At 36.9% G+C, this 27,974-nt stretch overlaps 6 protein-coding genes and 2 long non-coding RNA genes across 11 annotated transcripts; 4 read left to right on the forward strand and 4 right to left on the reverse strand.

The window, feature by feature from the left end:
* Positions 1-2,369, forward strand: LOC103833195 (chromo domain-containing protein LHP1). The gene is made up of 7 exons (XM_009109295.3): positions 1-154; positions 247-617; positions 820-845; positions 941-1,027; positions 1,112-1,873; positions 1,944-2,004; positions 2,102-2,369. The coding sequence occupies exons 2-7, from the start codon at positions 297-299 to the stop codon at positions 2,147-2,149; spliced, it is 1,305 nt and encodes a 434-aa protein (XP_009107543.1). The 5' UTR covers positions 1-154; positions 247-296; the 3' UTR covers positions 2,150-2,369.
* On the reverse strand, positions 2,092-8,009 carry LOC103833196 (disease resistance protein TAO1). Of its 4 annotated transcripts, none has more exons than XM_033282672.1 (6): positions 7,802-8,009; positions 7,384-7,667; positions 6,007-7,304; positions 4,816-5,920; positions 4,419-4,718; positions 2,092-4,335 (listed from the first exon to the last, which is right to left on the reverse strand). In XM_033282672.1, the coding sequence occupies exons 3-6, from the start codon at positions 6,561-6,563 to the stop codon at positions 2,407-2,409; spliced, it is 3,891 nt and encodes a 1,296-aa protein (XP_033138563.1). In that variant the 5' UTR covers positions 6,564-7,304; positions 7,384-7,667; positions 7,802-8,009; the 3' UTR covers positions 2,092-2,406. The 4 variants fall into 4 exon arrangements, with proteins under 4 accessions (XP_033138563.1, XP_033138562.1, XP_033138564.1 ...); XM_033282671.1 differs by having other exon boundaries at positions 6,007-7,311; XM_033282673.1 differs by having other exon boundaries at positions 6,007-7,311; positions 7,384-7,656; positions 7,802-7,970.
* LOC103833194 (tRNA (guanine-N(7)-)-methyltransferase) lies at positions 7,867-11,670 on the forward strand. Its single transcript, XM_009109292.3, has 10 exons — positions 7,867-8,376; positions 8,451-8,507; positions 8,587-8,662; positions 8,919-8,998; positions 9,075-9,124; positions 9,232-9,316; positions 9,405-9,503; positions 9,629-10,276; positions 10,525-10,811; positions 11,073-11,670. Exons 1-8 carry the CDS (start codon positions 8,101-8,103, stop codon positions 9,854-9,856), a joined length of 951 nt encoding a protein of 316 aa, XP_009107540.2. The 5' UTR covers positions 7,867-8,100; the 3' UTR covers positions 9,857-10,276; positions 10,525-10,811; positions 11,073-11,670.
* Positions 10,321-27,964, reverse strand: LOC117129238. The gene is made up of 4 exons (XR_004452882.1): positions 27,955-27,964; positions 17,048-17,119; positions 14,119-14,124; positions 10,321-10,331 (listed from the first exon to the last, which is right to left on the reverse strand). It is a non-coding gene; the product is annotated as an uncharacterized LOC117129238 (long non-coding RNA).
* Positions 16,456-18,752, forward strand: LOC103833189. Its single transcript, XM_009109285.3, has 3 exons — positions 16,456-16,766; positions 17,199-17,851; positions 17,952-18,752. Exons 2-3 carry the CDS (start codon positions 17,244-17,246, stop codon positions 18,643-18,645), a joined length of 1,302 nt encoding a protein of 433 aa, XP_009107533.1. The 5' UTR covers positions 16,456-16,766; positions 17,199-17,243; the 3' UTR covers positions 18,646-18,752.
* Positions 18,733-20,215, reverse strand: LOC103833190 (xylulose 5-phosphate/phosphate translocator, chloroplastic). The gene has a single exon (XM_009109288.3). It carries the CDS (start codon positions 20,102-20,104, stop codon positions 18,899-18,901), a length of 1,206 nt encoding a protein of 401 aa, XP_009107536.1. The 5' UTR covers positions 20,105-20,215; the 3' UTR covers positions 18,733-18,898.
* Positions 20,468-22,969, forward strand: LOC103833187 (AUGMIN subunit 7). Its single transcript, XM_009109284.3, is given in 13 exon segments — positions 20,468-20,506; positions 20,508-20,549; positions 20,552-20,607; positions 20,829-20,849; positions 20,851-20,894; positions 21,029-21,090; positions 21,183-21,274; positions 21,383-21,453; positions 21,456-21,507; positions 21,739-21,829; positions 22,186-22,293; positions 22,390-22,488; positions 22,608-22,969. Coding segments are annotated over 13 exon segments (972 nt in total). The 3' UTR covers positions 22,803-22,969.
* On the reverse strand, positions 22,933-26,410 carry LOC103833188. Its single transcript, XR_626150.3, has 3 exons — positions 23,501-26,410; positions 23,334-23,393; positions 22,933-23,159 (listed from the first exon to the last, which is right to left on the reverse strand). It is a non-coding gene; the product is annotated as an uncharacterized LOC103833188 (long non-coding RNA).
* Positions 27,965-27,974: the final 10 nt, after the last annotated feature.

Genomic DNA, 27,974 nt, shown 5'->3' on the forward strand with positions numbered 1-27,974 from the left:
TAATAAAACAAAATTTCAACTGAACAGTATTTATTATTTTTGTATAAGTTTGTTATAATTATCTCTTTAATTTGCTGCTTTCCCATTGAGATATAACCAACAAAAAAAAGGACAATAAAAAGTGAGAAAGCTGGTCTTCGTTCAGGTCACACAGGTCTGGTCTTCTTCCTCCTCCTCTTCCAAAATAAAACCTCAAAAATTTGGGAAAGTTTCAATCTTTCCTTCTCTCCTTCTTTGATCTCGCAGAAGAAGAGGAGGAGAACACGATTAAAAGATTGAGCTCGAACACTCAGATAATGAAAGGGGCAGGTGTGAAGAAGAAAACCCAGGTGGTGAACGACGCTGGTGAGGCGGAGACGGCGGTGGAAACAGCCGGAGGAAGCGGGAAAAGAAGTGGAGACGGTGGGTTTGGAAGTGACGACGGCGGAGGTGGAGATTCAGTTCTCCGCGAGATGGGTGATGATAGACGTACGGAGGATGAGGAAGAAGAAGAAGACGACGAAGACGAAGAGGATGAAGAAGACGGAGGAGGAGGAGGAGGAGGGAAAGAGGAAAGGCCAAAGCTTGATGAAGGGTTTTTCGAAATCGAAGCTATTCGTCGTAAGAGAGTTCGTAAAGTAAGCTCCTTTACATTGTTTGTTTCTTACACGTTTGGTATGAAAAGTTGTCTGCTTTATTCATTTGTAAGAAACCTAACTAACTTAGCAGAACATTGAATTCTATGAGAGAAAGAAATCTCCTTTATAATTAAGCAGAATCTGATTCAATGCTTGATTTAATGTTTAATATGTTCTTATCTGTTTTTGGGTTTGATTGTAGGGAAAGGTCCAGTATCTAATTAAATGGTGAGTTCTTTCAAACCTACACTCAGTTTCTTGATCAAAACATATGCTTTTTTTCCATTGACATAAGTTTTTATAAACTCTGGTTGTTGTGAAAGGCGTGGATGGCCAGAAACTGCCAACACATGGGAGCCTAAAGAGAATCTCCAGTCTATTGCTGATGTTATAGATGCATTCGAAGGAAGGTAAATTGCATCTTAATGTTATCATTCTTTTTTCAATTAGTTTGTTTCAAAGTTATATGAAAATTGCTTTCTTTGTTTTCAAAGTTTGAAGCCAGGGAAGCCTGGAAGGAAGCCAGGAAGAAAGCGTAAACATCATGGAGGTTCTAATTCTAATACTCAGTTGAAGAAGAAGCAGCAACGTTTAACATCTACTACATCACATGATGCCTCTGAGAGATCAGACTCTTTCACATCTCTTAACAACTCTAGCCTTCCTAACATTCGTGGTCCACTCAACGACGACCTCTGCGGTTCAGGAGATGGGGAAGCTGCTTATGCAGCAGCCAACCAAGTTGAAGCCAACAGCAGCAGGAGGAGTGTTGGGATGGTTGGAGAGGAGAAAGATTATGATCCGACGCTTAGCGAGCTGAGGGGACCAGTCGTTAACAGTAACGGTGCAGCAGGGTGTTCCCAAGGAGGAGGAGGAGGCATTGATAATGTAAGACCAAATGGGCTTCTCAAGGTTTATCCTAAGAACAGTTGTGGGGTCATAGGTGCTAAGAGGAGGAAGTCTGGTTCTGTGAAAAGATTCAAACAAGACGCATCCACAAGTAACAACAACAACAGCAACAACCACACAACAGCAGCTACTGATCAGAATGTGACACAAGAGTTGGCTACGTTAGACTCTTTTGGTGGAGTCGCGAGGATAGGGAACGAGTATCCTGGTGTGTTGGAGAATAACAATCTCTCTCAGAAAAGCAAGGTGGAGGAGCTGGATATTGCGAAGATCCTTAAACCAGTGAAGTTTTCTTCATCTGTGACAAACAATGTACAAGACGTGTTGGTGACATTCTTGGCTCTGAGGTTTGTCTCTTCACTCTTAAGGTCAATCTTCACATTTGAATTTTACTTACTTGGCTACTACTACTCATAGGTCTGATGGGGAGGAAGTGATGGTAGACAACAGGTTTCTCAAGGCTCACAATCCTCTTCTGGTAAGTTAATACTTTCATAGCTTTTCTTGTGCATTTTTTCTCATTAGGAAGATTCTAAAAGCTTTGTCTGTTTTGTGTTTTTTTTTTTTGACGACAGCTGATTGAATTCTACGAGCAGCATCTCAAGTACAATCCGGAAAGATAAGAATTTGTTTGTATACAGGACTTGTAGGTAGAGAGAGAAAGATTTTAAGTTTTGTCTAGTGTAGAGTTGATGTAGTGGCAAAGTTGTATTCCCTGGGAGGTTTCATATTGTATTTGCTTTTTAATTTGGTGGAGATTTTATGTTAAAGCTTTGCTTGTTCAAAGATCAAAATTCATGACGCTTTGATGCTATCATAAATATATAAGATCAAATCGATATATACTTGTGTATAAAAAGTTATAACAAATAAACGACTTTCACTCTGGTGTAACCTTCGGTTGATGTAATTTGGAATATTGCTTTCGAGCTGAAGAAACAGGAAGAAACTTGATCCTCTTGGGATTTGGTTGCTTCTTGTGCAAGTAATGTGCCTCATGTAGTCTTCTTTTCGGAACTCTTGCGTCATCGAATGCTTCTGGAAACTCCAAATCAGGACCGTCAATGTTCGCAGAGAACAGTAGTGAGGATGAGCTATCATGCTCTTGTAACATGTCTTTAAACGTAATGAGGTGCACCGCACATTTTTTAACCTCTACAAGGGGGTTAGAAGAATCTCTTTTCGTGTTTTCGATTGAAAACTCAAAGAAGACTTCGTTGTAAGCTCCCATGGAAATGCAAGTTCTGCTGAACAAGAGAAGGTGATCTGATCCAAAACTCATGTTTGCGAAAGCTTTTGGATCAGGATACCATAGCTCATCCATAACAACCAGCTCTTTACCATCAACTCCTTTTAGAATGCAAGAACAACGTATCTTGACATCGTTCATAGAGCACTGTCCATTGCCACCAAACATGATGCAGGTGGAAAATCCTAGAATGTTCGATGATGATCGACTCTGAGGCAAGTGTATTCTTAGCGAAGATCCCATGGCTTGGTGACTGAAGCAAGATGGCACATCTCTTCCAGGAAAATACAAGTGTTCTGGTTTTGCTGAGTCTAGCTGCACGTTACGGTGAATGAGACTCTGTGCCTCTTGATCCAGTTTGTAACAGTTGCTCGCTACAAGCTTGCGCAAACAACGATGCTTGAAGCAGCATGAGATACTCTCTAGCGATGTGCAGCCATGTGCGTAGATGTAGAGCAGACCCCGTGGAAGCTCATCAGGCAGTGCTTGAAGTCTCTGGCAATTGTTTAAATTCAGTATGTTCAAACTGGTGAGTCCTTTGATGCTCGCGGGGATGAACTCAAAATTATTACCACTCAAATCTAGTTCTGATAGACTCCATAAGTTACCAATACTGTTAGGGATCTCTATCATGTTCATGTTGCTTAGATACAGAACTCTCAAGTCATCAAACTTTGATAAGCGAGGACATAGAGAATGTAAACCTTCTGAAGCATAGAAGCTATTCCCAATTGCTAAAACTTGAAGACGGGTAAGTAGCGCAATTGACCATGGTGCTCGTCTTATAGCTGTTCTTCTAGCTTGAAGCACCTCGAGAGCTATCAAATTGCCAATGTTTTCAGGAAGTTCTTTAATACTGGTCCCTTCTAAATCAAGCCACCTCAAGCATCTCATTGTCTGGCATATTTCTGGTGGAAAGCTCTCAAGTACAGAACAGCCAGAGAGGTTGAGCCTTTCAAGTGATCTTAGCTCAGAAATGCTTACCGGAAGAGACTTCAGTCTTTCATTTCCTGAAATATCCAAGGACCTAAGCTGAGAGAGGTTACAGATCCTTGCAGGAATTTCTTCAATTGATGTCTCAGACATACGCAGAACTTTTATATTCGTGGAAACACGAGGGAACTCGTTGATGTTAAGGCAACCAGACACTTCAAGATTTTCAAGAGATGTGAGGTTCTGTAACGAGTCTGGGAGGTTCTCAAGATGTTTGCAACCGACCAAATTCATGGATTTAAGTGACACCATGTTCCTTACAGAACTTGGAAGAGTCCTAATGCTCTTACAATTTGACAAATCCAATTCAACCAGACAAGAGAGACGGTTGATCGATGATGGTAGTTCCTCTGTCTCTGTACTGCACTTATATCTCTGGAGTAGGATGCAACTAGTCAAGTAGAAACAATAAAGTTTCTGAAGATTTTTGATAGATGGAGTAACCTCAGCCAAGCTTTGGCAATAGGAAAGGTCTAGTTCCTCCAGATTTGTGGCTTTTGAGAGATCTGGAATTTCGATTAGGTATTTACAACGAGAAAGATTCATCTTCTTCAATTTCCCAAGAGGCTGCAATTTTTTTTTTTTACATGAAATGGTTATAGTCCAATAACAAAAGTAGCAAGGATCTGCAGTTTCTATGGAGAATTTACCTGGACTCCGTTCCAAAGTTTTTGGAGATGGCTATTACTCATACAAAATTCAACAAGAAACTCCGGATGAAATCTTGAAGGCATAGACTTTAAAGGGTATCCATCCCAGCGTAGATAACGAAGCTTGCGTGGGAGATAACTGAGTCCATCAGGTAGATGCATTCTGGTCTCTCCATTATATGCAAGGTCATAGAAGTTGAGAAGCTTGAGATTAGACAATCCCTCGAAAGCTCGATCACTAACAAATACCTCAGAAATTTCAGAGAGGTTCAGAGACATTCCTTCAACAAGTTTTGTTCCCTATGAAATGGAAAACAAGAAGCTATCAAAACCATTTACATGAAGATTCTGAAAAAAATATATAGCAGCAGAGGAGAATCACATGCAGATAACTTACAGAATTTTCTGACAGCAAATCACAGATGTCTTCAGGATCCCATAGAAGAAACCGTTCTGCCGGATTCTTGACTGCTTGTTGACGAACAAGTTCTCTACCCATCTGTTGAAGCAAATCATGCATCTTTATGCATCCATTTGATATGCCTATCAATGACTTCTCAGTGAGAACCGTGATACCAATTTCAGCGGCATAACCACAAATGTCAAGAAGTCTTGTGACATAATCAACATGCTTCATGTTATAGAAACATGATATGTAGAGAAAAATAGCCTTCTCTTGCTCAGCTAATCCATCGTAGCTAACTCTCAGAACCTCCATGATATCACTTTGAGGAGAAGTTTCAAGCCTAGCAAGTGTGCTTTCCCATTCTCTTTGGCTTCTTCGATAAAGGAAAGAACCTAAAACTCTTAAAGCCAGTGGAAGACCAGAAGCATAGTTTATAGCTTGATCCGATAACTCCTGAAACTCATGTGGTATTATAATCTCATTTCTGAAAGCATAGTTACGAAAGAGATGCAGAGCTTCTTGGTTGGGTAAACACTTAACTTTATATATCAGATCTATATCTATACCATGAGAAACTAGCAAATGTCTATCCCTCGTTGTCACAAGGATTCTGCTTCCCGGACCAAACCAACCAGTCTCATTCACCAATTCATTCAGCTGCTCAGATATATCTACATCATCGAGGACAATCAAAACCCTTTTATGCCTGAACCTTTTCTTTATTATAGTCGAACAAGAAACCGAGCTGCACGCTTCTTTATCTCTCTCTCCAAACATTCTGCATAAAAACTCTCCTTGTAAACGCCTAACTCCAAATCTGTTACAGACTTCCTTCACATTCTCTATGAAGCAATGAGCTTGGAATCGACGTGAGAGTTCATTGTATAAGTATTTAGCAATCGTAGTTTTCCCAACTCCACCCATTCCCCAAATCCCTACCATTCGAACACCTTCGTCCTCAACACACATCATAGACTGCAGAACGTCCATATGGGAACTCATTCCAATCAACCCTTTTGAATCATCCAATGAAGTGAAAACCAGTTTATCAGAAATGTCTTTAACGATCTTCTTAATCAGCTTTGACTCATCCCTCCTATACCATACAAATTTTCATCATTGTATTAACTTTCAAATACACCAATGAGAGATTGCAAAACAAAAAAAACTAAACAAACTTACCAATTCCGAGAATCTTCACCACAAATCGCAGCTAGTATCGTCAAAGCTTCTTTCCATTTCTTCACCTTCTTCTTGTCACTATGACTCTCAACATCCTCACCGAAGCTGCCATGCTGTCTCCTCACATCCGAAGGATCAACCTCGTAGAAAATGGGTATGATAGTCTGTTCAAGTGCATCTTTACATTCCATGATCTTCAAGAGCTCGTCCAAGCACCAGCTTGAGGCGGCGTAGTTCCTAGAGACCACGACAATGGCGAACCTGGAGCCTTTGATCACGTCTACAAGCTCTGGGGAGATTGACTTGCCTCTCTCAAGATCCAAATCGTCTCTGAACGCATTGATCCCCATCCGATCAAGCTCGCAGAATAGATGGCTCACGAATGTTTTACGCACATCTTCTCCTCTAAAACTCACGAAAACGTCCGTTTTCCAGACGGCTGAAGAAAGACAAGGAAGATAAGCCATGGATTCTCTTTCTAAGCTTCTACCACAGAAAGTCGTCAAGTTTCTCTCCTCCTTGCTATAATAGAGTGCACAGGTTTCTATTATCACCATGAAAATGATACTCAGACCTTAGAAGTCAAAGGTTCCAACTTTATAACCACACGTGGTAGAGTCAGAGTCAAAAGTCAAAGCTTTTGGTCCTCATTGCTACGGCAAAGTAAAGGCCTAAACAATAAAATATCATCATACAGTGATTCTCCGAATCTGGAACCTTGAAAGATACTATTACGAAAATGGTTTCCAACTTCAAAATCATATATTTACACACTTAATGGCATCTGATAGAATTTGATCTTAAAGTGAAAACTATAGATACTAATGTAAACAGAGTTTGAATTGAGAGTGAAGAGATAGAAACAACGGGAGAACAAAAATCTTGAGGAAGTTCAGATGAATACTTTTAATAGTCAGTCACTCAAGGAGGTGGTGAATCCAGTCTCTTAAAATAACCGGTGAACCATACCAAGGTCTGGTTTCTTCGTCTGAAGTCTGAACCAACAGGCGAGTGGTAAAAACCGTTGAAGATAATATTTAGTGCACCTTCAAGAAGAGCTGAAACCTCAGGGTACCACTCCATCACCCCACATGTCAGCTCTTCCACAAACATGCTTATATCCTTGCCCTACAAAACGAGCACGCAAACTAGGCCCTGAAGAAACCAGTGAATCGCCCTTCTTGTGCCTGCTATAGCAAGCAGTGAGATCGCTTCACCACTATCGAATTAAACAGTCACATGAGAATCAACATTTGCATCTGCCTTGTCCACTAAAGGAGCTCCACGGATGTATCAACCTATATACTATCAATTCAGGATTCCAAGTTTAGATACAAGTTTCCCACATGTATGGGTTTTTAGAAGACGAAACATTACCTCCCGGAGATACGTGCATATCTCAGCTCAGGAGTGTAAACAGTTTTTGCACAGTGCTCTTCGACGTAGTGGAGAAGACCTCTTGTTTGATCAACCCATGATAGCCCTCTCGGTGGTGGTCTACACGGTATACAAATCCAAGACGAGGGCGTAGAGTGGCACGCCAGTAGGCTGGATCAACCAAACCGGCTGCAATTCAAAACCAATCAAGCCGTGATACAGCTGCAGTAACATCGTGCTCATCCAAAGTTACCTCCAGCTTCCTGTAGTCTCCTGAATTGCCCCTAAATCCTCAAATAGTCTCAGAATTTGATCCAATGATAATAACAAACAAAAAAAAACAAGTCTTTAATTGGTGGAACCACACATTTTCCGCCGTAGTTTTCTCTATCAGAGTCAGGGGAAGGAGGTTTATTACCGGGCTTGACGTCGCCGGAGGAAGAGGGAGACGATGGTGACGTGGCGTCGGAGAAACTGGGACTCAGCCTGAGCGACGGAACAATCGCCGAGGACATCGTTTTGCTCAGTGAATGTGAGAGAGAAAGCTGGAGTTTCTAAAGTTTTTTCATATATTTACAGAATCACCCCGGTAATTTTGATATTTATCAATTTAAGTACAAAACTCTTGAAAGGTTTCTAGACTGAGGAAGCAGCTTTCTCTCTTTGGGGGGGTTAAGACGCAGACAGAAGAAGAACAGTGAGAAAGAAAACATTTTTATGTTATCGTCGAATCCAATTGAAAAAAAAAAAAAAAAAAAGATGGGTTCTTTAACTCAAGCGTGCTCTTCTTCTTCTTCTCTGGCGAAGAGTGTGTTTTCATTGGCTTCTTCATCGCCGAGCAGGCGCAAAATCACTCGCCACTATAGCAGCAGCTTCTTCAGAGCATCCACCTCACCGTTGGCGTCAGTTTGTGTCGATTCAAAGGAAGTGAGAAGCACTGATTTGGTGGACTTGGAGTATGCAGAGCTTAACCTCAAGTACAAGATATCTGAAGTATCCTCCTTTCATCTCTCTTTATCTTCATTGTCTCTTTGTTCTTTTCTTCTGCTTACATTTTTGTTTTGCAGGAAGTGGGTCATGTAAGAATCAGACAGCATGTTAACCCTCTCAGTTCCTCTTTCTCTGTAAGTTTTATGACAGCATTTTTTCTGTCTTGATGTGTGGAAGGGTATGACTGAGTTACAGTGTTTGTATATCTGATAGACTCCAGCTCCAGTTCCGGCTTGGGAGGAAGTTTATAAGGATCCATCGCTACCTCTTATGGTTGATATTGGAAGTGGTAAACTGTGAGCTTTACTTAAGACTTGTGGGAGCTTTTGATAGGTTATGTTCTTTAAGTTGAGTTTATATTTAACACTGGGAGACTTTTGGTAGAAAAGTTGGAATCTTTCGTCTCTTTCCATGGCGTTTCAAATATCTCTCCTCTATATTGTTTCTGGTTGTAACGTCTCTTTCGTGCTTGAAATGTGTTTTAACTCGTAAAAACCAAAACTTTCCCTCCGCCTTGTGAAATGGTTTGATGATTTGTATTACAGGTAGTGGCAGATTCCTCCTGTGGCTAGCCAAGAAGAATGCTGAGTCAGGCAACTACTTGGGGTTGGAGATACGCCAGATAGTATGATTCTTTGAGCTCCTTTTGACTGTTTCCAATTCATCTGCTTTTAGGTAATGTATTTTTGGTTTTTTTGAAGCTGGTCAAGCGTGCTAACTTTTGGGTTAACGAGCTGGGACTTTCTAACGCGTAATCTCTACATTCCACAAAAATCTTAGAAAACATCTTTAGCATTTTGAATACTCTGTTGATTTAACTTCTTTGATATATATTTATCTCTTGTGGATGGGTTTCAGACATTTCATATTTGCAAATGCCATGGTTTCATTTGATCAGCTTATATCAAGCTACCCTGGACCGTTGGAGTTTGTCTCAATCTTGGTAAGTGTGTAAAGCTGTGAACATCTACAAGCCTGTATGTATCATGTGCTGATCCAAGTTCTTGTTTTGATGTTTTAATTAAACGCAGTGTCCGGATCCACATTTCAAGAAACGCCATCACAAGAGACGTGTTGTCCAAAAGCCTTTGGTAGATTCCATTCTACAAAACCTGAAACCTGGCGGAAAGGTAAAAGTCTTTGCTTAGTCCTAAAGAAGTTTCCGGATTTTCAAAAGCTTCTTTTACCTTCCAATGGCTGCCGGTTTGTTTCATAGGTTAGAGTTAGACTACTAATTAATGAAACATTGCAACAGATCTTTGTGCAGTCAGATGTGCTCGACGTAGCTCAGGACATGAGAGATCAGTTAGACGAGGAAGCAAAGGTTCTTGAACATGTGGACACAGTTGATACAGAGGAAGGTTGGTTAAGGGAAAACCCAATGGGTATACGAACTGAACGAGAGATTCACGCTGAACTCGAAGGTGCAAGGATCTACAGAAGACTATATCAGAAGAAGATATTGATTGATAGTATTCAATAAACAGTCAACGTGTAATAGAGAAAGCTGGAGCTTAAATTTTTCCATGTTCTAGAGTAGTTTGATTTATTTGCAGAAACGCCCATAAATATTCAGTTTTATCACAATTTAAGTACAATATAAGAAAAATATGTAATGGATTATGCGAGTGAAGTTTGACTAGACAGTCTAGAATCAGATCCTTTCATAATATATAATTCTTGGATTTTTATTTCTTTCTTCATGTGTAAGATTTTAAATATTCATAATTGGTTCAGTCTTAAGACAAAACAACAACAAAATGGCATATACTTAGGTCAGTGTAATTAATATACATTATCTTGAAGAATTTTGTGAAAAAAATAAGTAAAAGGAAACGCTTTGCGTGGAAACTACGGCGCGTTCTTGATCAGCAGCATCTCAAGAGTTTCCTCTGCTTCTTTGGTACGCAAATCTTCAATCTTCAATCTTTGTCTTTTGTTTCTGGTTTCTTACTATACTACAGGGTTTGTGTGTTAAGAATCTTTTCATTCTTGTGAATATGAGAATCCTTAAGCTGTTTTACAGTTTCTTATGTCCATGTTTATTGCTCTTATTCTCTTATCATTTTCTTTATCTTATGAACATGCATGCATGTCTATCGATTTGTCTTCACTATCTAACGTCAAGGTGTGTTCATATTTTGTTTACAGTGGTCGACTAGTCTGAGGTCTAAGTTTGAAGAAGAAAATGGGGGAGGATCAGCGTAATCACAGCGACAAAGGATTCTTCCACCACTTAGCAGGATATGCAAGTGGACGCTACCGACCTCACGGTCATCATGGTTATAATAATCACGGTCATCATGGCTATGGAGTTCCTTATGCATATCCTGCTCCTCCTCCTCCGTATGGTTATCCACCTGTTGCTTATCCTCCACATGGTGGTTATCCTCCACCCGGTTATCCTCCACCCGGTTATCCACCTCACGGTTATCCCGGTCAGTCTTACTCTAGTATTTTCAATCTCATTTATATTATGTCACCACATTTAGGTTTTCAAATTATTTTTGTTTGCTTTTATGTTACTGTGTGTATTGGTTTCTGTCAAAGATCATAACGCAGTAAAGTGAACATGTTTATATTTCGAAAATATTAGTCGCTTTTTTTATTGTAAATGCTGACGCAGATAATGATGTTTGGAACAATATTAGAGACCTTTAGGCATGATGTTGATGAGGAAAACAAACTTAATGTTACAGGACACCGCCACCACGGAGGTATAGGAGGGATGATAGCGGGTGTGGCAGCTGCAGCAGTTGGTTCTCACCACCATGGACACTATGGTCACCATCACGGTCACGGCTATGGGTACGGGTATTCAGGGCCGTCCCTGAGATGCTGGGGGCCTAAAACAATTTAGTAAGGGTTTTATAAAAAAAATTTTTTTTACAAATTTAGGGGCCCCTTCTTATGTAAATTTTTTAAAAAAATTTGGGGGCCCTAAGCCGGTGTTTCAGTCCGCTGTGCCCAGGACCGCCCCTGCGGGTATTACAAACACGGTAAGTTCAAGCACGGAAAATTCGGGAAACGCTGGAAGCATGGCATGTTTGGGAAGCACAAGGGAAAATTCTTCAAGAAATGGAAGTGATTTGTTTCCTGAAAAAGATATAATCCAATTCAGAGACCATACATTATCATTATGCAACAACAATAAATAATTAAGTCTCTGAAAATGTTACATACTTATTGTGAGCCTTATAAGAGGCTAGAATGTCATAATCATTCTTTCTTGGTTTGGTATTATCAAGCTTTTTCTTTGTTTTACATTGTCATGTATAAAGTTTGTTTCATTTGGTAGTCGGATACTAAAATCCACTTGTTTGAAAACGATCTTCTAATACTGTTGGAGAATCTTCAATAAACCACTCATTTTCTTCTTCTTTCCTTTTCTTTTGGAGTTAAGTGTGATTAAGATTGGTCACGTTAATACTTATCCACTTTTGTTTAGTGGGTAAAATGTTTCTTGGTTTGGCTTAAGGTATATATATATATATAAGAACCATAAATGAAATGTGATTAGGATTTGTAGAGAGCACTCGATGCTTTTGAGTTTGCTGCCAACCTAGGAAATAACAACGTGGAAAGATAAAAATTCCAAAACCAAAAGAGTATATAAAAAAGTTGGGCAAAAGAGAACATTATCTCTCCAACTTGCCACTAGTTTTAGTTTTATAAATGACTCGATGGTTTACCTGGCTATATGCATTGTGATATTTGATGATGATTCTATAATGTGCCAGGATAATCAGATGCATAGGACTACTAGAAATAAAACAAAAGGAAAAGGGTGGTACACAAACTTTGAATTGAATTAGTTATGTTAATCGACTGATATGTTGTTTAGTTGTTGACTAAGGTGTAGATGTACATATATAATTTTCACTCACATGGCCCCTAAAGTTTGAATATAAATGAAATTATCATGTGATGATAACATATCTTAGCGTTGGGTCCCTATTAAAATTAGATATTTGTTAAAAAAATTTATATAAAAATAGAATTAAAAAGTTGAACATGACAAAAGATTAGTTGAACCACAATTTGACCTTGTTCATTTATCTAGACTTACATGGATGCTTGCTATATATTTATGTGTGTGTTTTAACAGCTTACTAGATTTCCACCCGCACAACCGTGCGGGTATATATTTTCACATATATATATGTAGACATTTGTTTTACATAATTATTATATATTTTTAATGTTACTCACATATTTAAATGTTTGTATAATTATGCCAAATATAATAATTTTATAGTTTTCATGCTGTAAATTAAACTCATCACATATATATATATATATATATATATATATATATATATATATATATATATATATATATATATATGTTGCTTATTATATATTTGTCTTATTTAATTTGCGTTTGATTACTAAACTAAAATTTTTAATGCATGAAACAACATATATGAAAACAATTTTGTATTTAATTTATTTATAATCATGATCCGTAATTAAAATTGCTAGATTTTTTTAGTAATTTCTAATGTTTATTAACTTTATATAATAAATTACTGTATATTAAAAAGTTTAAGATAAGTTAAATTTTTATACATGTATTATATAGTTTACTAATATTAACCCGTTCTTCCAACATATTATATTTTTAGCATAAATATTTTATATTTATGAAAATAAAATATGTTAACTTATCAATTTAAAATAATTTTATCATATTTTGTTCAGTATAACATTTTTATTTTAAAATGATAGATATTATTATAAAATTGATAAAATAGGATATAATTTTATTCTTTTAGTAACATTTCATTACTAATTACAAAATTAGTTGAAAATATTTATATTCAATTTATGACAATTAAGATCTTATTATAATCTTTTTCATGAGATTTGTTAGAATTTTAATTTTTTTTTTTAAATAAAAGATATTATGATTAAAGTAGTTAAAAATATTATGTATATTAGCATTAGTGATATACATTGATTATAAAATTTAAATGATGGTCCAAATAAAAATATCACTCATCAAAAAATCATGATTTTTATTTTATTAGAAAACAAATTTGAAAAAATTAAAATAAATATAAATATTTATTTCTAACAAAATCTTTAAAATTATTAGTAAATGTATTTGTGAAATTAATTAATTTTATTTTATTTAAATTTTCGTTTATAAACCAAAACTATATTCAATTTTAATTTCTAATTATATTTTATGATAATTTAAATTAAAACTAACTAATTTTTTAAAGTAAATTTAAGAAAGATTCTAAGAAGATTTTAAAAAGATTTTGTTAGAACATTTTAAATATATTCATTTGTATTTCAAATAAAAAGATAAATATATTAAAAGATATAATAATGAACTTATGTAAAATATGATATTTTCTAGGAATGGTCCAAACTTAAAAAATCACACATGAAAAGAAGTCATGACTTCTGTTTTAATATATAAGATTGATCATTAATAATTTCGGATTTTTAAAGAATTATTAAAACAAACTATTTTAAGAACAAATATTTGAGAGATAGAGAAAATGATTGAAACTAGATCTTTCCAACAAAAAAAAATTAAGAGAAAGATCTAGTTTTGGAAGTCTTTCGGATTCAGATGATCAATGAGAAAACAAGAAACTACCATCGAATGTATTGTCAGCTCATAGTCGTTTAAGAGCGGTTACTAGCTCAAAGAGAACCAAAACGAACAAATTGTGTTAATTACAAGTGTATTTCGTAATCAAGTGTCCTTAAGCTGTGGACTCAAACAAAACTCTCTAAAGCAAAAAGAAAAGAAGAACACTTAATGCATGAAATGCTATTAGAGGGAGAATCATGAAACGAATGGTTGGTAGGTAAAGAGAAGAAACCAAGATAATTAGCAATTTTACAGGCATAATATTGATTTTCTTCTATCAAAATCAACTTTTTAATGTTGGGGGTGTGTATCTTCTTTTTCACCACTATAAAATTTACCGAAAGTCATATATGTCGACCAATATGTAAACCCTAAAAAACAGTTATCAAATAAAAAGTTTCAAATGCAAAAGAAAGACGATCTGAAACATTTTCATTTACGATATCCATGCATTCTCTAAAATATATACATATCCATGCATTTAGAAATGGAAACACGCATATACACGAGAATAAAGATTGGGAACTACACAATCTAGAAATGTTTTGACAGCATTAATCCAGAGTATCTAGACATGATTTTATTAATTTAAACATATTAAAAGAGAAAGATGGCAAAAGAAGTGTGTGGCTGATGAAGTAATTGGCAGGAAGAGCAGAGGCACATGTCGAAGATGTCAGCTCCTCGAAAACCCATCTCTATCCCTTTCCTCCTTTGCGGCTCTTTCTTTGTTTAATCAATTACTTTGGTTTTTATTTCAATTTTCTTGTTCAGAGAAAGTTGGTTTAAAAAATGTCCTGAAAGTATCAAATTTTATATAATCCAAACAGACCATAAATAAATGAACACAAGATCTTAATGGATGCAAGCTTAACCAACATTTCCCAACCATTAAAACATGGTGAAAATAGAATCTTTCGTCGAGTCATGGTCATATATGTTAGTTCATGTTTGGTTCATATATATATTTAGTATAAGAATTTTTCCTCATGAATAATTAGTTAATGTTTTGTAATAGGATAACAGTTAATGTAAATGATATAAATAAGCATGTGATGATTTTTCAACAAGCATGTGATGATTTAGATATATAACATATATCTTCATTTATGTGTATATCACTTATGTATTAAAGATTTTTTCAGATTATTTTTATTTTAGTTAAAAATGACTATTTTTTAACCAAAAAAGCATTACAGATTTAATTAATTTTGTTGTACTTAACTATATTATTTGCTCAAGTACTCATCAAAATAGTATACAAATTTTCGATGATCACCTCTTCTAGGCTACTACTGCATTATTTCATCAAATAGTTGTAATTTAGGAGAAAAGAATAATTGAAGTTGCACTCTTAAACAATCTGATAAAATAAAGTGGACAGTTGGGATATGAAGTCAGGCTTATGTGTCTGAAAGTGATTAGATTTTTATTTGCTTTTCGTTATTTTCTTAGTATTTGTGTGTAAATATTGAATGGAAAAGAAGAGAAGAAACATGGCTCCAGCTGTATTCACGTACCCATCCCTCTCTCATTTATATTCTTAAATTTTTGTTTATTCCTTATTTTTAAAAAAAAATTGTTATTACTGTATCATTTAGTTATTGACTTCCATTGCATTATTAGTATTTGTTTTCCACCAAACACTATTAACCTACCTCTAAGTTCAATAATTCGACTGCGTGAAGTTAATGCTTATAGAATAGTGAACAACCATTTATTTAAAAGTTTTACTATTCTCACTCGTAACTCAATATGCTCAGAGGAGGATGGGGCTTTTTTAAGCTAAAAACTAGGTATAAATATTAGATCATGTTGGAGCTTATACCACAAATACTGTAACTCTATTTACTACCAACCCAAAAAACTTACACAACAAATATTAGCTTGATATACTGATAACTATATATATATATATATATATATTTATTAGTTAAAACTGTAAATTATCTTTTAAAATGTATAAAAATATTTCAAGATACAAAATATTTGACAGACGAAAATATATTTGAAAATTAAAAATACAGTGTGATGTGATAGAATATGAGTGGACAGTTATTATTCAGCCTAAAATGTATATTTGTATACATTATATATCTATTTAAATTAAACATAATCAATAATATGAAAATATTTATAATTAAATTGATGGAAGAAACTCATATCTCTTTTTTGAACAACTCATATCTATATATTAAATTATAAGGTAAATTATCTATATGACTTATTGTCTAAACAAATTTCGATTTTGACTAGTATATACTACAGGTAAAGAATTTCGATATTAATTTTTTATATTACAGAACATGGTCGAGTTACATATTATGGAGTTTGGACCAATGAAAAGCCAAAATAATTGTTGGACGTGTGACGTAAATTGCATTAAGGCACAAAAATAGAAACACTTAAATTGAGTTTATATTCTCCCCGTCAATTTCGTAGTAGCCAATATCACAATTTTTCTTCGGTCTCAGAATATTTTTTACTTACACAGCGAACGAGAGAGAGAGAAAGAGAAAGAAAGAAGAGAAAAAGCTTCTCTCTTTGTTTGTGCTCTGTGAAAACCCAAAATCGAATTCTCATCGTAATCATAAAGTCTCTGTCTTTAACCAATTTAAAGTCTCTCTTGATTCTACCATTTTCATTATTCACATTTTTTCCTAACCCCAGATTGATTAAACAAAAGAGTATTTTTCCTTTTAAAAGGATTTTGAAAGGTCCTAGCTTTCCTTGGGATCTATCAAAGTTTCTTGAAGATAATGCTTTCGGGTTTACACAGGTTTGTATCAGATTCCATAAAGTTTATAGCTTTTTCCTGCTAGGCTTCATTATCATATTCAATTTGAACTCTTTTCACTTGACTTCAATTGCTTTTGGCTTCTTCTCTGATGACACCAGCTTTAATTTTGTTTTGTTAATTTAACGAAGTTCGTCGTGTATTGCTGTTTGGTCTCAAGTAGGTCGATGTGACAGAGCTTTAGCTTGAGTTTTCTTTGTTTCTTAGAGATTATTAGCTCAAGTCTGATAAAAGAACAACACTAAGAATTATCCAGTGAGGACTTGATTCTGGTGCAAGTAATTAGCTCTGTTTTAACCCTGTCTCTATCTGATTCTGATAGCTAAAGTTTTCAACTGTGTGTCTGTTAAAAACTGGTTTAGGATGAAACTAACTTTGGTTTAGTGTATTTTGTCTTGGTGTTGGCTTTGTCAGGTTGATTGATCATACCACCATGGGGAAACATCTCTGACTTTTCAAATGGATCCCCAAGCTTTCATCCGTCTTTCAGTTGGCTCACTTGCCTTAAGAAGCCCCAAGTATCTCCTAAACCCTTCTTCAACCTCTGATGAGAAGAAGAACTCTTGTTCCCAATGCTCTTGCGAGATAAAACTCCGAGGCTTCCCTGTTCAGACCACATCCATCCCTCTGATGCCTTCCTTAGACGCAGCTCCTGACCATCACAGCGTCTCCACAAGCTTTTACCTCGAAGAGTCTGATTTAAGATCTCTCCTGACACCTGGATGCTTCTATAACCCCAACGCTCACTTGGAGATTTCGGTTTTCGCCGGTAAAAAGAGTTCTTCTCACTGCGGGGTTGGTGCTAAAAGACAGCAGATTGGTGTGTTTAAGTTGGAGGTAGGTCCTGAATGGGGAGAAGGAAAGCCAGTGATTCTGTTTAATGGATGGATAGGTATTGGAAAGAACAAGAGAGATGGTGGTGCACAGCTTCATCTGAGGGTGAAGCTTGATCCTGATCCTAGATATGTTTTCCAGTTCGAGGATGTTACTACTTTGAGCCCTCAGATAGTTCAGCTTCGTGGCTCGGTTAAGCAACCTATCTTCAGCTGCAAGTTTAGCCGAGACAGGTAACATTTTACAATCCTCGCTCTGATAGTTTATAATAGCATAATTAACCAGCTTTAAAAAAAAGTTATTTACTGATAAGCTTGTTTTTTGATTCTTAAGGGTGTCACAGGTGGATCCGTTGAATGGATACTGGTCAAGTTCAGGGGATGGAACCGAGCTTGGGAGTGAGAGACGTGAGAGAAAAGGCTGGAAGGTGAAGATACATGATCTCTCCGGCTCTGCGGTTGCTGCAGCTTTCATAACAACTCCTTTTGTCCCATCCACTGGATGTGATTGGGTGGCCAAGTCCAACCCTGGTGCTTGGCACGTGGTCCGGCCTGACCCGTGCCGACCAAACAGCTGGCAGCCATGGGGAAAGCTCGAAGCCTGGCGGGAACGCGGGATCAGAGACTCTGTCTGCTGCAGGTTCCATATCCTTTCAAACGGGCAAGAAGTTGGAGATGTTCTAATGTCGGAGATACTCATCAGCGCTGAGAAAGGCGGGGAGTTTTTGATCGACACGGACAAACAGATGCTGACCGTTGCAGCTACGCCGATCCCAAGCCCGCAGAGCAGCGGAGACTACTCGGGTTTAGGACAGTGTGTCTCTGGAGGCGGGTTTGTAATGAGCTCGAGAGTGCAAGGGGAAGGGAAAAGCAGTAAGCCAGTTGTGCAGTTGGCTATGAGGCATGTGACTTGTGTGGAAGATGCAGCTATCTTCATGGCGCTTGCTGCTGCTGTTGATCTTAGCATTCTGGCTTGTAAACCTTTCAGGAGGACGAGCCGGAGAAGGTTCCGCCATTACTCATGGTAGAAATCAAATGAACTCTCTTTTTTCTTATGTGTACAGTTTTTAAATTGAACCCCAAGTCATTGTATTAGGAAGAAACTGAGTTTAAGATTAATAAGTTTTAACTCATCTCTGCTTAAGATTAAAGTTTAAACCCTTCTCAGAATCAGACCAGAACCAAGTAAAAGAGTCTTAACAACAATGAAAATGAAAAACAACAACAAAAACGAGGAATAATAATCAAAAGGCTTAAACTAAAAAGCTTGAAGCTGCACTCTCAGTTCTTCTTATCATCATCTCCAGCTTCAATCTTCTTCTTCTTGGCAGTCGCCTGAGAATACAAGAAAGTACCGAAAATCGCGATAGCTGAACCAAGAGCATTCAGTGGCCTAACAGGGTTCCTAAACACCAAAACCGTGGAGACAATCACCACCACCCTCTTCATCGTGTTCCCAACAGAGAAAGTCAAAGGACTAATCTCATCAAGCGCCTGGTAAGAAGACTGGTTGTACAAATGGTAAAAGACACCAGAGAGCAAAACCCAAGAGTAAAACGTCCACGGTTTCCCAACAGAAGCAATAGCCTTATGGTAGCCCTGAACCCACTGCGACCCTTCAACAAAAACCGCAACAGGAAACAAATAAACCAGAGAGAGTATACTGATGCAACCGTAAAGATTCAACCCATCAATCTCTTTAAAACTCTGTAGACTCCTTTTAGAGTAAATGTTCCTTAAAACAAACCCAACGTTACTAATCATAGCTCCAGATAAGCCACCCAAGTTGAACGACACTTCAGTAACCGCAGCCAAAGAACAACCCATAACTATCGGTAGAATCGACAACCAAACAGCTAACGGATACGTGTCTCCCAAGAAAGACGAGAAAATCACAGAGAACACAGGCTCAGCCGATTTAATCACGTGAGTGAACGAAACAGCGACTTTAGAGAAGGAGACGCAAGCCGAGATGTGTCCTACGGTGTGGAACAGCGCGGGTCCGAGGAGAGCGACGATGAACGGCTTGGAGATCTTAGGGCAAGGGTAGAGCTTGAAGGACCATAAGACGAGCATCCAGACGGAGCCGGCGAAGAGCTGGAAGGAAGCGAGGAGCCAGGGGTAAGGGAAGACGTTGAGAGCCTTCTTGTTGAAGATGTTGAAGACGATGTTCTGGAAGTACCAGAGGCCGAAGACTATCCCTAGCTGGAGGTTCTTCGCTTTCTTATTCTCCTTCGCCGCCGCTTCCTCGGACGACTCGAACTCTCCTCCGGTCGCGGCGGCGACGGATCTGGATCTTTTGAGGATTGAAAGGAAGGGTTTTTCGCGAATCTGGAGAGTGGGGATCTGTGGGAGGCTTAGTGGGTATTGGCAGCTGAAGGGTTTATCGGCGGCGGCGGCGGCGTGGAGAGGGGAGAAGCGGGTAGGGTTGTGGCGGGTTCGGGTGAGACCCGGGTTTAGGGAAGCTGATAGGTTCAAGGAGATCATATTTGATTAAGCAAGCAAACAGCACAGAAACAGAGATAGAGAGATGATAAAAGAGACAACTTTTTTGTTTGGCTCTGTACTAAACTAAATGCCAGAGATCCGTTGGGGAGAAAAATACAATTTTTTTTTTTTGAAAGCTCTGTTCTTGGACTCTGCTTAATATATAATAAAATCTGTAGCCTTTTTTTTATTTTTCCGATAAAATTTTAGTGTTTAGTATTTGACGGTCAAGATTTGATCTTTATAACGGGAGTTTGGTAAATTAGGTTTTTTTGAGTTTGGAGAGAAAACAAGGACACGTGGTAAGTTGTCGGATCTCGAGGTTCGATATCGTTGTTGTCGGAATCGGTGGTGGGAGTATTAATGGCGGCGAAGCAGATGGAAGAGATACAGAAGAAGCTGGGGGAGGCTTAGTTACCCGAGGGCTAATGCTCCTGCTCAGTCTCTCTTCTCCTCTTCGCTGGGATGGAGCGTTATGCTCTTCTCGAGTGGCTCTTTTTCAAGTGAATATCTCTCTTACTCTCCACAACTTTATCCATCTTCTTAAGACCAATGAGACTAGTGCATTTTGGGTTTTGGATTCTCTGATTAGATCAATGAGACAAGTTGACACAGTCTTTGATCAGGTTCAATGTAGAATTGGGTCTGTTTAAATTGCTTGATTAGCCTTGAAATTTAGTTCCTTTTTATGGATGACGATTCTCTTCTTTGGGTTATGTTGAAGGTTATTAGGTGATAAATCTCCAAGGAGATGCTGGAGTTCGTGATGAGAAAACTGTTCGTATCCAGTGTAAGCCTTTCCTTTGATCGTCTTGCTCTTTCCATTATTGCATGATCTTCTGATAGATAGACTATGGTGTTTGCGTCCATTCATCTTTTGGTACTTCCAAGAAGAGTATGTTTAAGTAAACTTTTCATTTTCAGATTTGGCAGAGATAACAAAGTGTCTGGGGTTCACACCAACACTAGATATAGAAGCCATTCAAGTAAGCATGTCTTTCTATATAAACTTGTTGAACTTTTGTTTTGTAAAGTTCAACTTTTTCAAGATGCAATAATACTTAACATTGTTTTCTAGGGACATGGAACCTATGAAGATAGAATGGAAATGCTACGCAATATTGTTGATTTAGTGGAGGCAAGCCTCTTCTCGGATAATCCAGAATGGAGGTTAGTATACTATGTCTGATAGCTGTCTTTCATATTCTTGATTCTTTTCTACTACATTCTAGGTTCTTCCTTTGTTAGAGCGTAACAGTGATTTTGCTTATTCTTCAGTATTGATGAGCAGGTTGCCAAAGATATCCAGCTCATAGATGCTATTGCAGAGAGACAGTTTCTTATATTTTCCGGGAATGCAAACTGTTCCCTGCTGATGTGCAAATCCAGTCTATCTATCCACTGTAAGAATTTGTTCCCCTCCTGTTATCTTCAAGTCATATATCACATTTTGTAGTTATTAGTGATTGTGGGTTATGGATTGCTTCAGAAAATATAAAGATTTAAACTTACTTTTCCAAACCAACATAAGTAAGTTTTGCTTCAGAAGTTTGGATTTAGCAGTTATTAATTATATCCCTTTCTCTTGACTCAATGTTTTCTCCTGTAATCATTGAGTCAAAGTTTATTTGCAGACCAGAGGTTTCAGAACTGGAGACAAAACTCTCGGAACAGGCCAAGATTCTCTCTAATCTTCAGCAAAAAGTTGATGACTTGGCAGCAAAGGTGTGTTTTGGTTGCTCCATATTATGTTTTAACTATAAACTGCATTGACTCACTAGACCAATACGCTGTTTCATTAGAGTCGAAATTTTCATCTGTGATGTTACCATCTTTTACTATTTCACTCAGCCTATATACCTGAAAATGTTATAAGTTAGCTTCTGGTTCTGATGTAGCCAATACTTCAACATCATCAAGTATTGGCTTATTAATAGGAGGCGACAGATCTTTTTATTTCTCTAATTCCGGCACTCTATTTAACTGCGTCTTCCAATGAATATAATTAGTGGAATGTATTTTGACGTAAGATCTAGATTGTTATTAAACATGTCTTTCTCTCCTTGGTTTCTTGTTTTAAGCATGCGTACAACCCGGACGAAGAATATGCAGAAGTGGAATCTGAACTAAGGGATCGTTTAGAGTCGTTTCTTGAAACTGCTAGAGCTTTCAACACAATCTACACAAAGGTACTGGTGTTTTCATTCTCTCTCCCTATCAACCTATATCAGCTTACACATTAGATATGAAAATATATTTATTATCTGTATGCATGGATCTTGTAGGAAATACGTCCGTGGACTCACATGATGGAAGTGCCTCAGCTCCATGGGTTTGGTCCTGCTGGAAACCGTTTACTGGAGGCCTATAATATGCTTTTCAAGGCAACCAACCACAAATGTCTCCTCCTATCTTAATATCTTTTATCATCCAAAATTGAGTAGCTCTTTCCAGTTATACAATGCTTCTGGTAAAACGATGTTTGTGTGTTGTTTGGTGACAGTTCCTAGGGAACATGAAGAACCTAAGAGGCTCACATGCAGCACTTTCGATTGGATCATCAGGAGGAACAGTAGCTGGAGAGCCATCTTCTGTAACTAGAATTGTGTCGGAGTGTGAAGCCGCATTAACTGTTCTCAATCGAGACCTTGGGATCCTCTCTGCTTCTATTGCTCGTGAGCAAGGGGAGCGTCTGTAAACTGCCACGAATGATTTTGACTTGAAATTAGGCTCTGTTCTTGTTTAATAATTAGAGTTCATTCTTTTTGGCTGTGTTGTGTATCTCAATAGTTTGAACTCTTTATTATCTGTGGTGCAGCCAAGTTTGGTTAACCAAATCCAATCAATTAAATGTAAAGTTTCTCATAGCTTCTTCATAAATTTATCCAACATTGCGATTTGAACTTTTATTTCACATGTAAAACAAATGAAGCTCCAAACGTGATAAGAGCAGAGTGCTACACAATTACAGAAGCTCTTGTCACTGCACAATTTACACAAGCTTTTATATCAAAAGCTGCCTCGAACACCATCTAGGCTTTCCCGGAGCGAAGACCTGCAAGAAAACAGATAAATGTGTACACATATGATTCATGCGGATTTGAATGAGCAATAAAGTAACTTAACAATTAAACTAATCATGTTTGGTCCTCAAACTAACTGAGTCATCAAGTTCCGAAGAACCAACCAAAGAGAGAGAGATATGCATGAATGCTGTTGTAAAACTTACTTGTACATAACAATATTTGTATTCTTGGCTCCTAACCAAATCTTTTTCGCCTTCTTCAAGCTGCTCAACAAACAAAATAACACAATGCATAAGAAAAAAAAAAAAAAAAGAGGAATAGACTTCATTTACAGAAAACTCATGGATCATCATCGTTTTACAATGCTTACCGGTTCGCTCTCATAAATGAGTTGATAGCAAACGGGAGAAAGACAACGCAGCGCACAATTCTCTTTTGCTACTGGAGAAGACTTGCATTGCCAACCCCATAACCCACTGTTTTTGTTTTCCACAAAAATGAGCCAAGAACAGAAATCAAAATAAAGTGTCAAGAATCTGCTAACTACTCGTAGAAACTTCGGAGTTAAAAAAGTAACAAGTTCAGCCAAAACTCATCCTACGAGTGATTCATTATGTCTCAGAACTTAACCAAAGCTAAAACCTTTCCCATCCTATAGGAAATAATACCAAGAACATTCAGTTTTTTTTTTTGTAAAGTCTCCTCCTTTAGTATGAATCAACAACTGAAACACCCATGGAACACACATCTCTATATCAGCATAGCATTCTCTCTTCTTCTCCCTTATCTCCGCATCTTACAAATTGATTTCTCCCACAGAGTCAAGCTCCCATGTTCCCCAACGGAGCTTTATACTGAGTCCTCTAACACTCAGATTTTAGGAGACGTCGGGAAGAGATTTGGAGAAAGCACATGGCGCGAAGCTCAGCGAGAGTAAAAGAAGAATGCAAACGATGCTTGAACGAGCTCGGGAAATCAATCTCCATCTCGAGCTCTTTCTTCTTCTCCTCAGAAGGAACGAACCGGGTTGCCTAATACCAGCTGCGGAACTCTCGACATAACCGAATTGGTCTGTCCACTCCGGTCTTATCAAATGGGCTTACATGGGCCTACATTCGTTTATTCGCTCTACCCGATTATCCGAGATCCGGTTCTAATTTGTTGGTTGATGTTAATTACAGTGGAAGAAGCAAGTACAAATAGTACATGATATATATGGTGATGATTGGTTGCATTATAGATTCAAAAGTTTTGTTGTAAGATTTAGTTTGTAATTTTTTATTATTGGAGCTGTTTTTTGCGGAAGAAAAGAATACTAATTTTAAAACACTTTAATAGTTACCAACCTGTTAATTCCATATGAAGCAATAATTTTTGTTTCATTCTCAATCAGTGCCGACCCTGGCAAGAAGCCAAGGAAGCACATGCTTCCGGCCTTTAAATATTATAAGAATATTGCAGCTTCATTTTGTGACAAAAGTCACAGTAGCTCGACTGGAAAGATTACTCTTCTTAGATCTTTTAGGTGATAAGTTCGATTCTCAGAGTCACTATTTTTTATTTTTTAATTAAAGTAACATTTAGAGGCCCAAAATATAATTGTTGCTTTCAGCTTCCAAAATGTTCGGGCCGCTACTGTTCTCAATGTATAATAATATCTAGTCATATTTTTCGGTTCTCATATAGGTGTAAGTTTTGCCATGCATACTCATCATGATTTTGATCACAATTATATTATATTTTGTTTTTTTTTTCTGACATTTCAAATTTCATCTAACTGTTTGTTTTCAAATAAGAGTATCTGCACTATATTACTATAGGAAAAAATTTAATTAGGTATATAGAAAAACACTGACTTTCTCATAAAACCCCAACTTAGCCTTGGGTCTACACTAGCTTTGTATCTCTCTCTTTTTTCCTATTTCTCCTTATTTGGTCTTTCTTCTTCCGCATTTGATTGTGGAATGCTCTCGTCTTTCTTCTTCCGCATTTGATTGTGGAATGCGCTGGCTCCTCCATTGATAAATAACTATTTTTTATTTATTTTTCTCTTGTTTCCCTTCTTCTTCATTGGTCGTGGAATTCTCTGCATATTTCCCGGATAAATAACTGGGTTTTTTTCCAGATATCTAATTAAATCCACCCTAATTTTCTCTATTGGCATTCAAAGTACATATATAAAATTGATATATATATATATATATATATATCAATTAGCTATGTTATCTGGATATTATTATCACAAGCTGGATTAGCTATGTATCGAGACCCAACTTGTGAAAGCTTTTTGGTTTATTTTACTTTTCTGCTGATAAATGATATTTTCCTAAATGGTTTTCATTTTCCTACTGTGAAAATCAGGAAAATCTGAACAATAAACAAAATTGCAGTTTGTATACATCATTGTATATTTACCTGCTTTTTGTTTATTACTCCCTATGTTGTTGTGGAGTCTTATTTAATTTCACACACCCTCCTTGCATGATTCTGTAAATATTTTTGAAAAACAACTATTTACCTAATTACTATTTTATTTATGTATATACACCCAAATGACTTTTCAAATAAATCACAATTGTTGATATTTAAATTTAAAAATTGTAATGGGTACTTAGCAAAGACAAAAAAAAAAGATTTAGAACTGAGAAACATATCGCGGTCCTAAAAAAAAATTGGAAGTTCCTCTTAGTTTTGAACATTCAAACAAACATATGTGTTGATAAGATTACCCCCTTTGATACTAAACATAAGAATTTGATATATTTTTGAGAATTTTTTATTTTTTGCCAGTCCAATCAAGAGTTGTAAGTTTGTAAGTAATTAACATATACATATTCAACATAGAGCACTAAGATAATGTTTTGGTCAGAAATTTACTGCACAGAGAATGCAATAAGATGATTATGTATTTTAAAATTTCATAAATATTAAAAGAACAAATTCTTGTAATTGATTGTTAATGGAGCTAGTAATTCTACAGGAATAATAATGTCTTGATAAAACTTTCCATTGCCAGAAACAATAAATATGGCAAATCTCTAATAATGTCTTCGTTCATTTCAAAAGATACCAAAACTCTAGCAGATTTTGATTTAGCTGTTGGCCATGAAAGCTTTGAAGATGGTGGACAAGCTGAACACACTCCAAAATCCCGACACGTTATTGGAAAACTGAAAAGTGAGACTGAAAAAAATCAATTTTCATCGCAGCACTCCAATCATCATAGTTAGAACCATTGAGTTGAATGGAGATGAGTTGTAATTTGTAAACCTGAATGATCGAAGTGATTCATGTACAAAGCAGACTGAGTAAATGAATCTTATCTTGTTCTTAGGATGTGATGTATCGATTGGTGAATCAACAGCAACCGATGGAGATCCCGGAGGAGAGCGAGGCACAACATTCGATCGAGACGAGTTACGAGTCGTACGATGAGGTATCTTCTTAATAGACACCATCGGAGCTCAAAATTGATCGATTAGAATCAAAATCGAGTGAAGAAGATGAATAACGAAGCAGAATCAAGTGATAAAAGAGCTTTGTGATGGTTCTGATACCATATTACGTGTTGAGGTCGAGAGTAATGGAGATTGAGAGCAGCGAAGAAGAAAGAGTTTGTTTGGAAAAATGTATATTCATTTCTTAATCCTACCATTTACAAGCTAACGTCTTTATATACAATACATATTTACTAAACCAAAATAGATAAACTGAACCAGCGAAAGGAAACCAATTCAGCTAACCAAGTAACCCGGTTTATACTTCAATATTATCCATCTCAAGAATTTACTGAAGAGTGATGATAGAGAGCGACGAAGATAAGGCGCTGTCGGAGATAGAGAGCGATAGCGCGGCCGAAGATAAAAAGCAACGAAGATAAGGCGCTGCCGGAGATAGAGAGCGACGAAGACAAGGCACTGCCGGAGATAAAGAGCGACAACGTCAAGGCGCTGCCGGAGATAGAGAGCGACGAAGACAAAGCGCTGCCGGAGACGGAACCGAATTCTAAGATAGGATGGTTCGACTTTACCAACACTAAAGAGTTCAAGATTCAGAATGGAAACAACCCGAAGACGCTGCTGGAGGATGGGAACATAGTCGCGATTTGAGGTATCATTCCTGCATTTTGTGATTCTTTTAATTAGTTACCTAATGCAATCATTTATCTTTTCTTAATAGGAGCTTAGAAAGTGTAAAAATGTTATCTTTTTATGATTAACATCACCATTTTGTCAATTTCTTGTAAGCAGAAAGAACAATCATTGAATTGCTTGTATATGCATGCTTCTTTGTGATCTTTGTTTAACATATTGAAAAAAATCAAAACTCTAGCAGATTTTGATTTAGATGTTGCCCATGAAAACTTTGAAGATGGTGGACAAGCTGAACACACTCCAAAATCCCAACACGTTATTCGAAAACTGAAAAGTGAGACTAAGAAAATCAATTTAGACATTTCTAGCATACTCACAAGTGTTATTTTAGAGGCGATTGGTTGCATTAGACGTTCAGCTATCTTATTCGAGAAAGTTAAATAAATAGGAATTGTTGATATTCAAATTCGAAAATTAAAATGGATATTTAGCAAAGATAAAAAAATTTACAATTGAGAAAGCTATCGTCATCCTAAAATAATAATTGTAAGCCCCTCTTAGTTTTAAAACATTCAAACTATTGTATAGCATCAACAAGGTTATATCACTTTGATACTAAACATAAGAGTATAAAGTGAAATTTTGAATTCCCCCCCCCCCCCATTTTATTCAGTAGCTAGTTGTAAGTTAGCAATGTAATTCACATATACAGTATTCAAACATAGACCACTAACATAATATTTTGGTCAG

This window comes from Brassica rapa, chromosome A10 (assembly GCF_000309985.2).
Source record: "Brassica rapa cultivar Chiifu-401-42 chromosome A10, CAAS_Brap_v3.01, whole genome shotgun sequence".
NCBI lineage: Eukaryota > Viridiplantae > Streptophyta > Magnoliopsida > Brassicales > Brassicaceae > Brassica > Brassica rapa.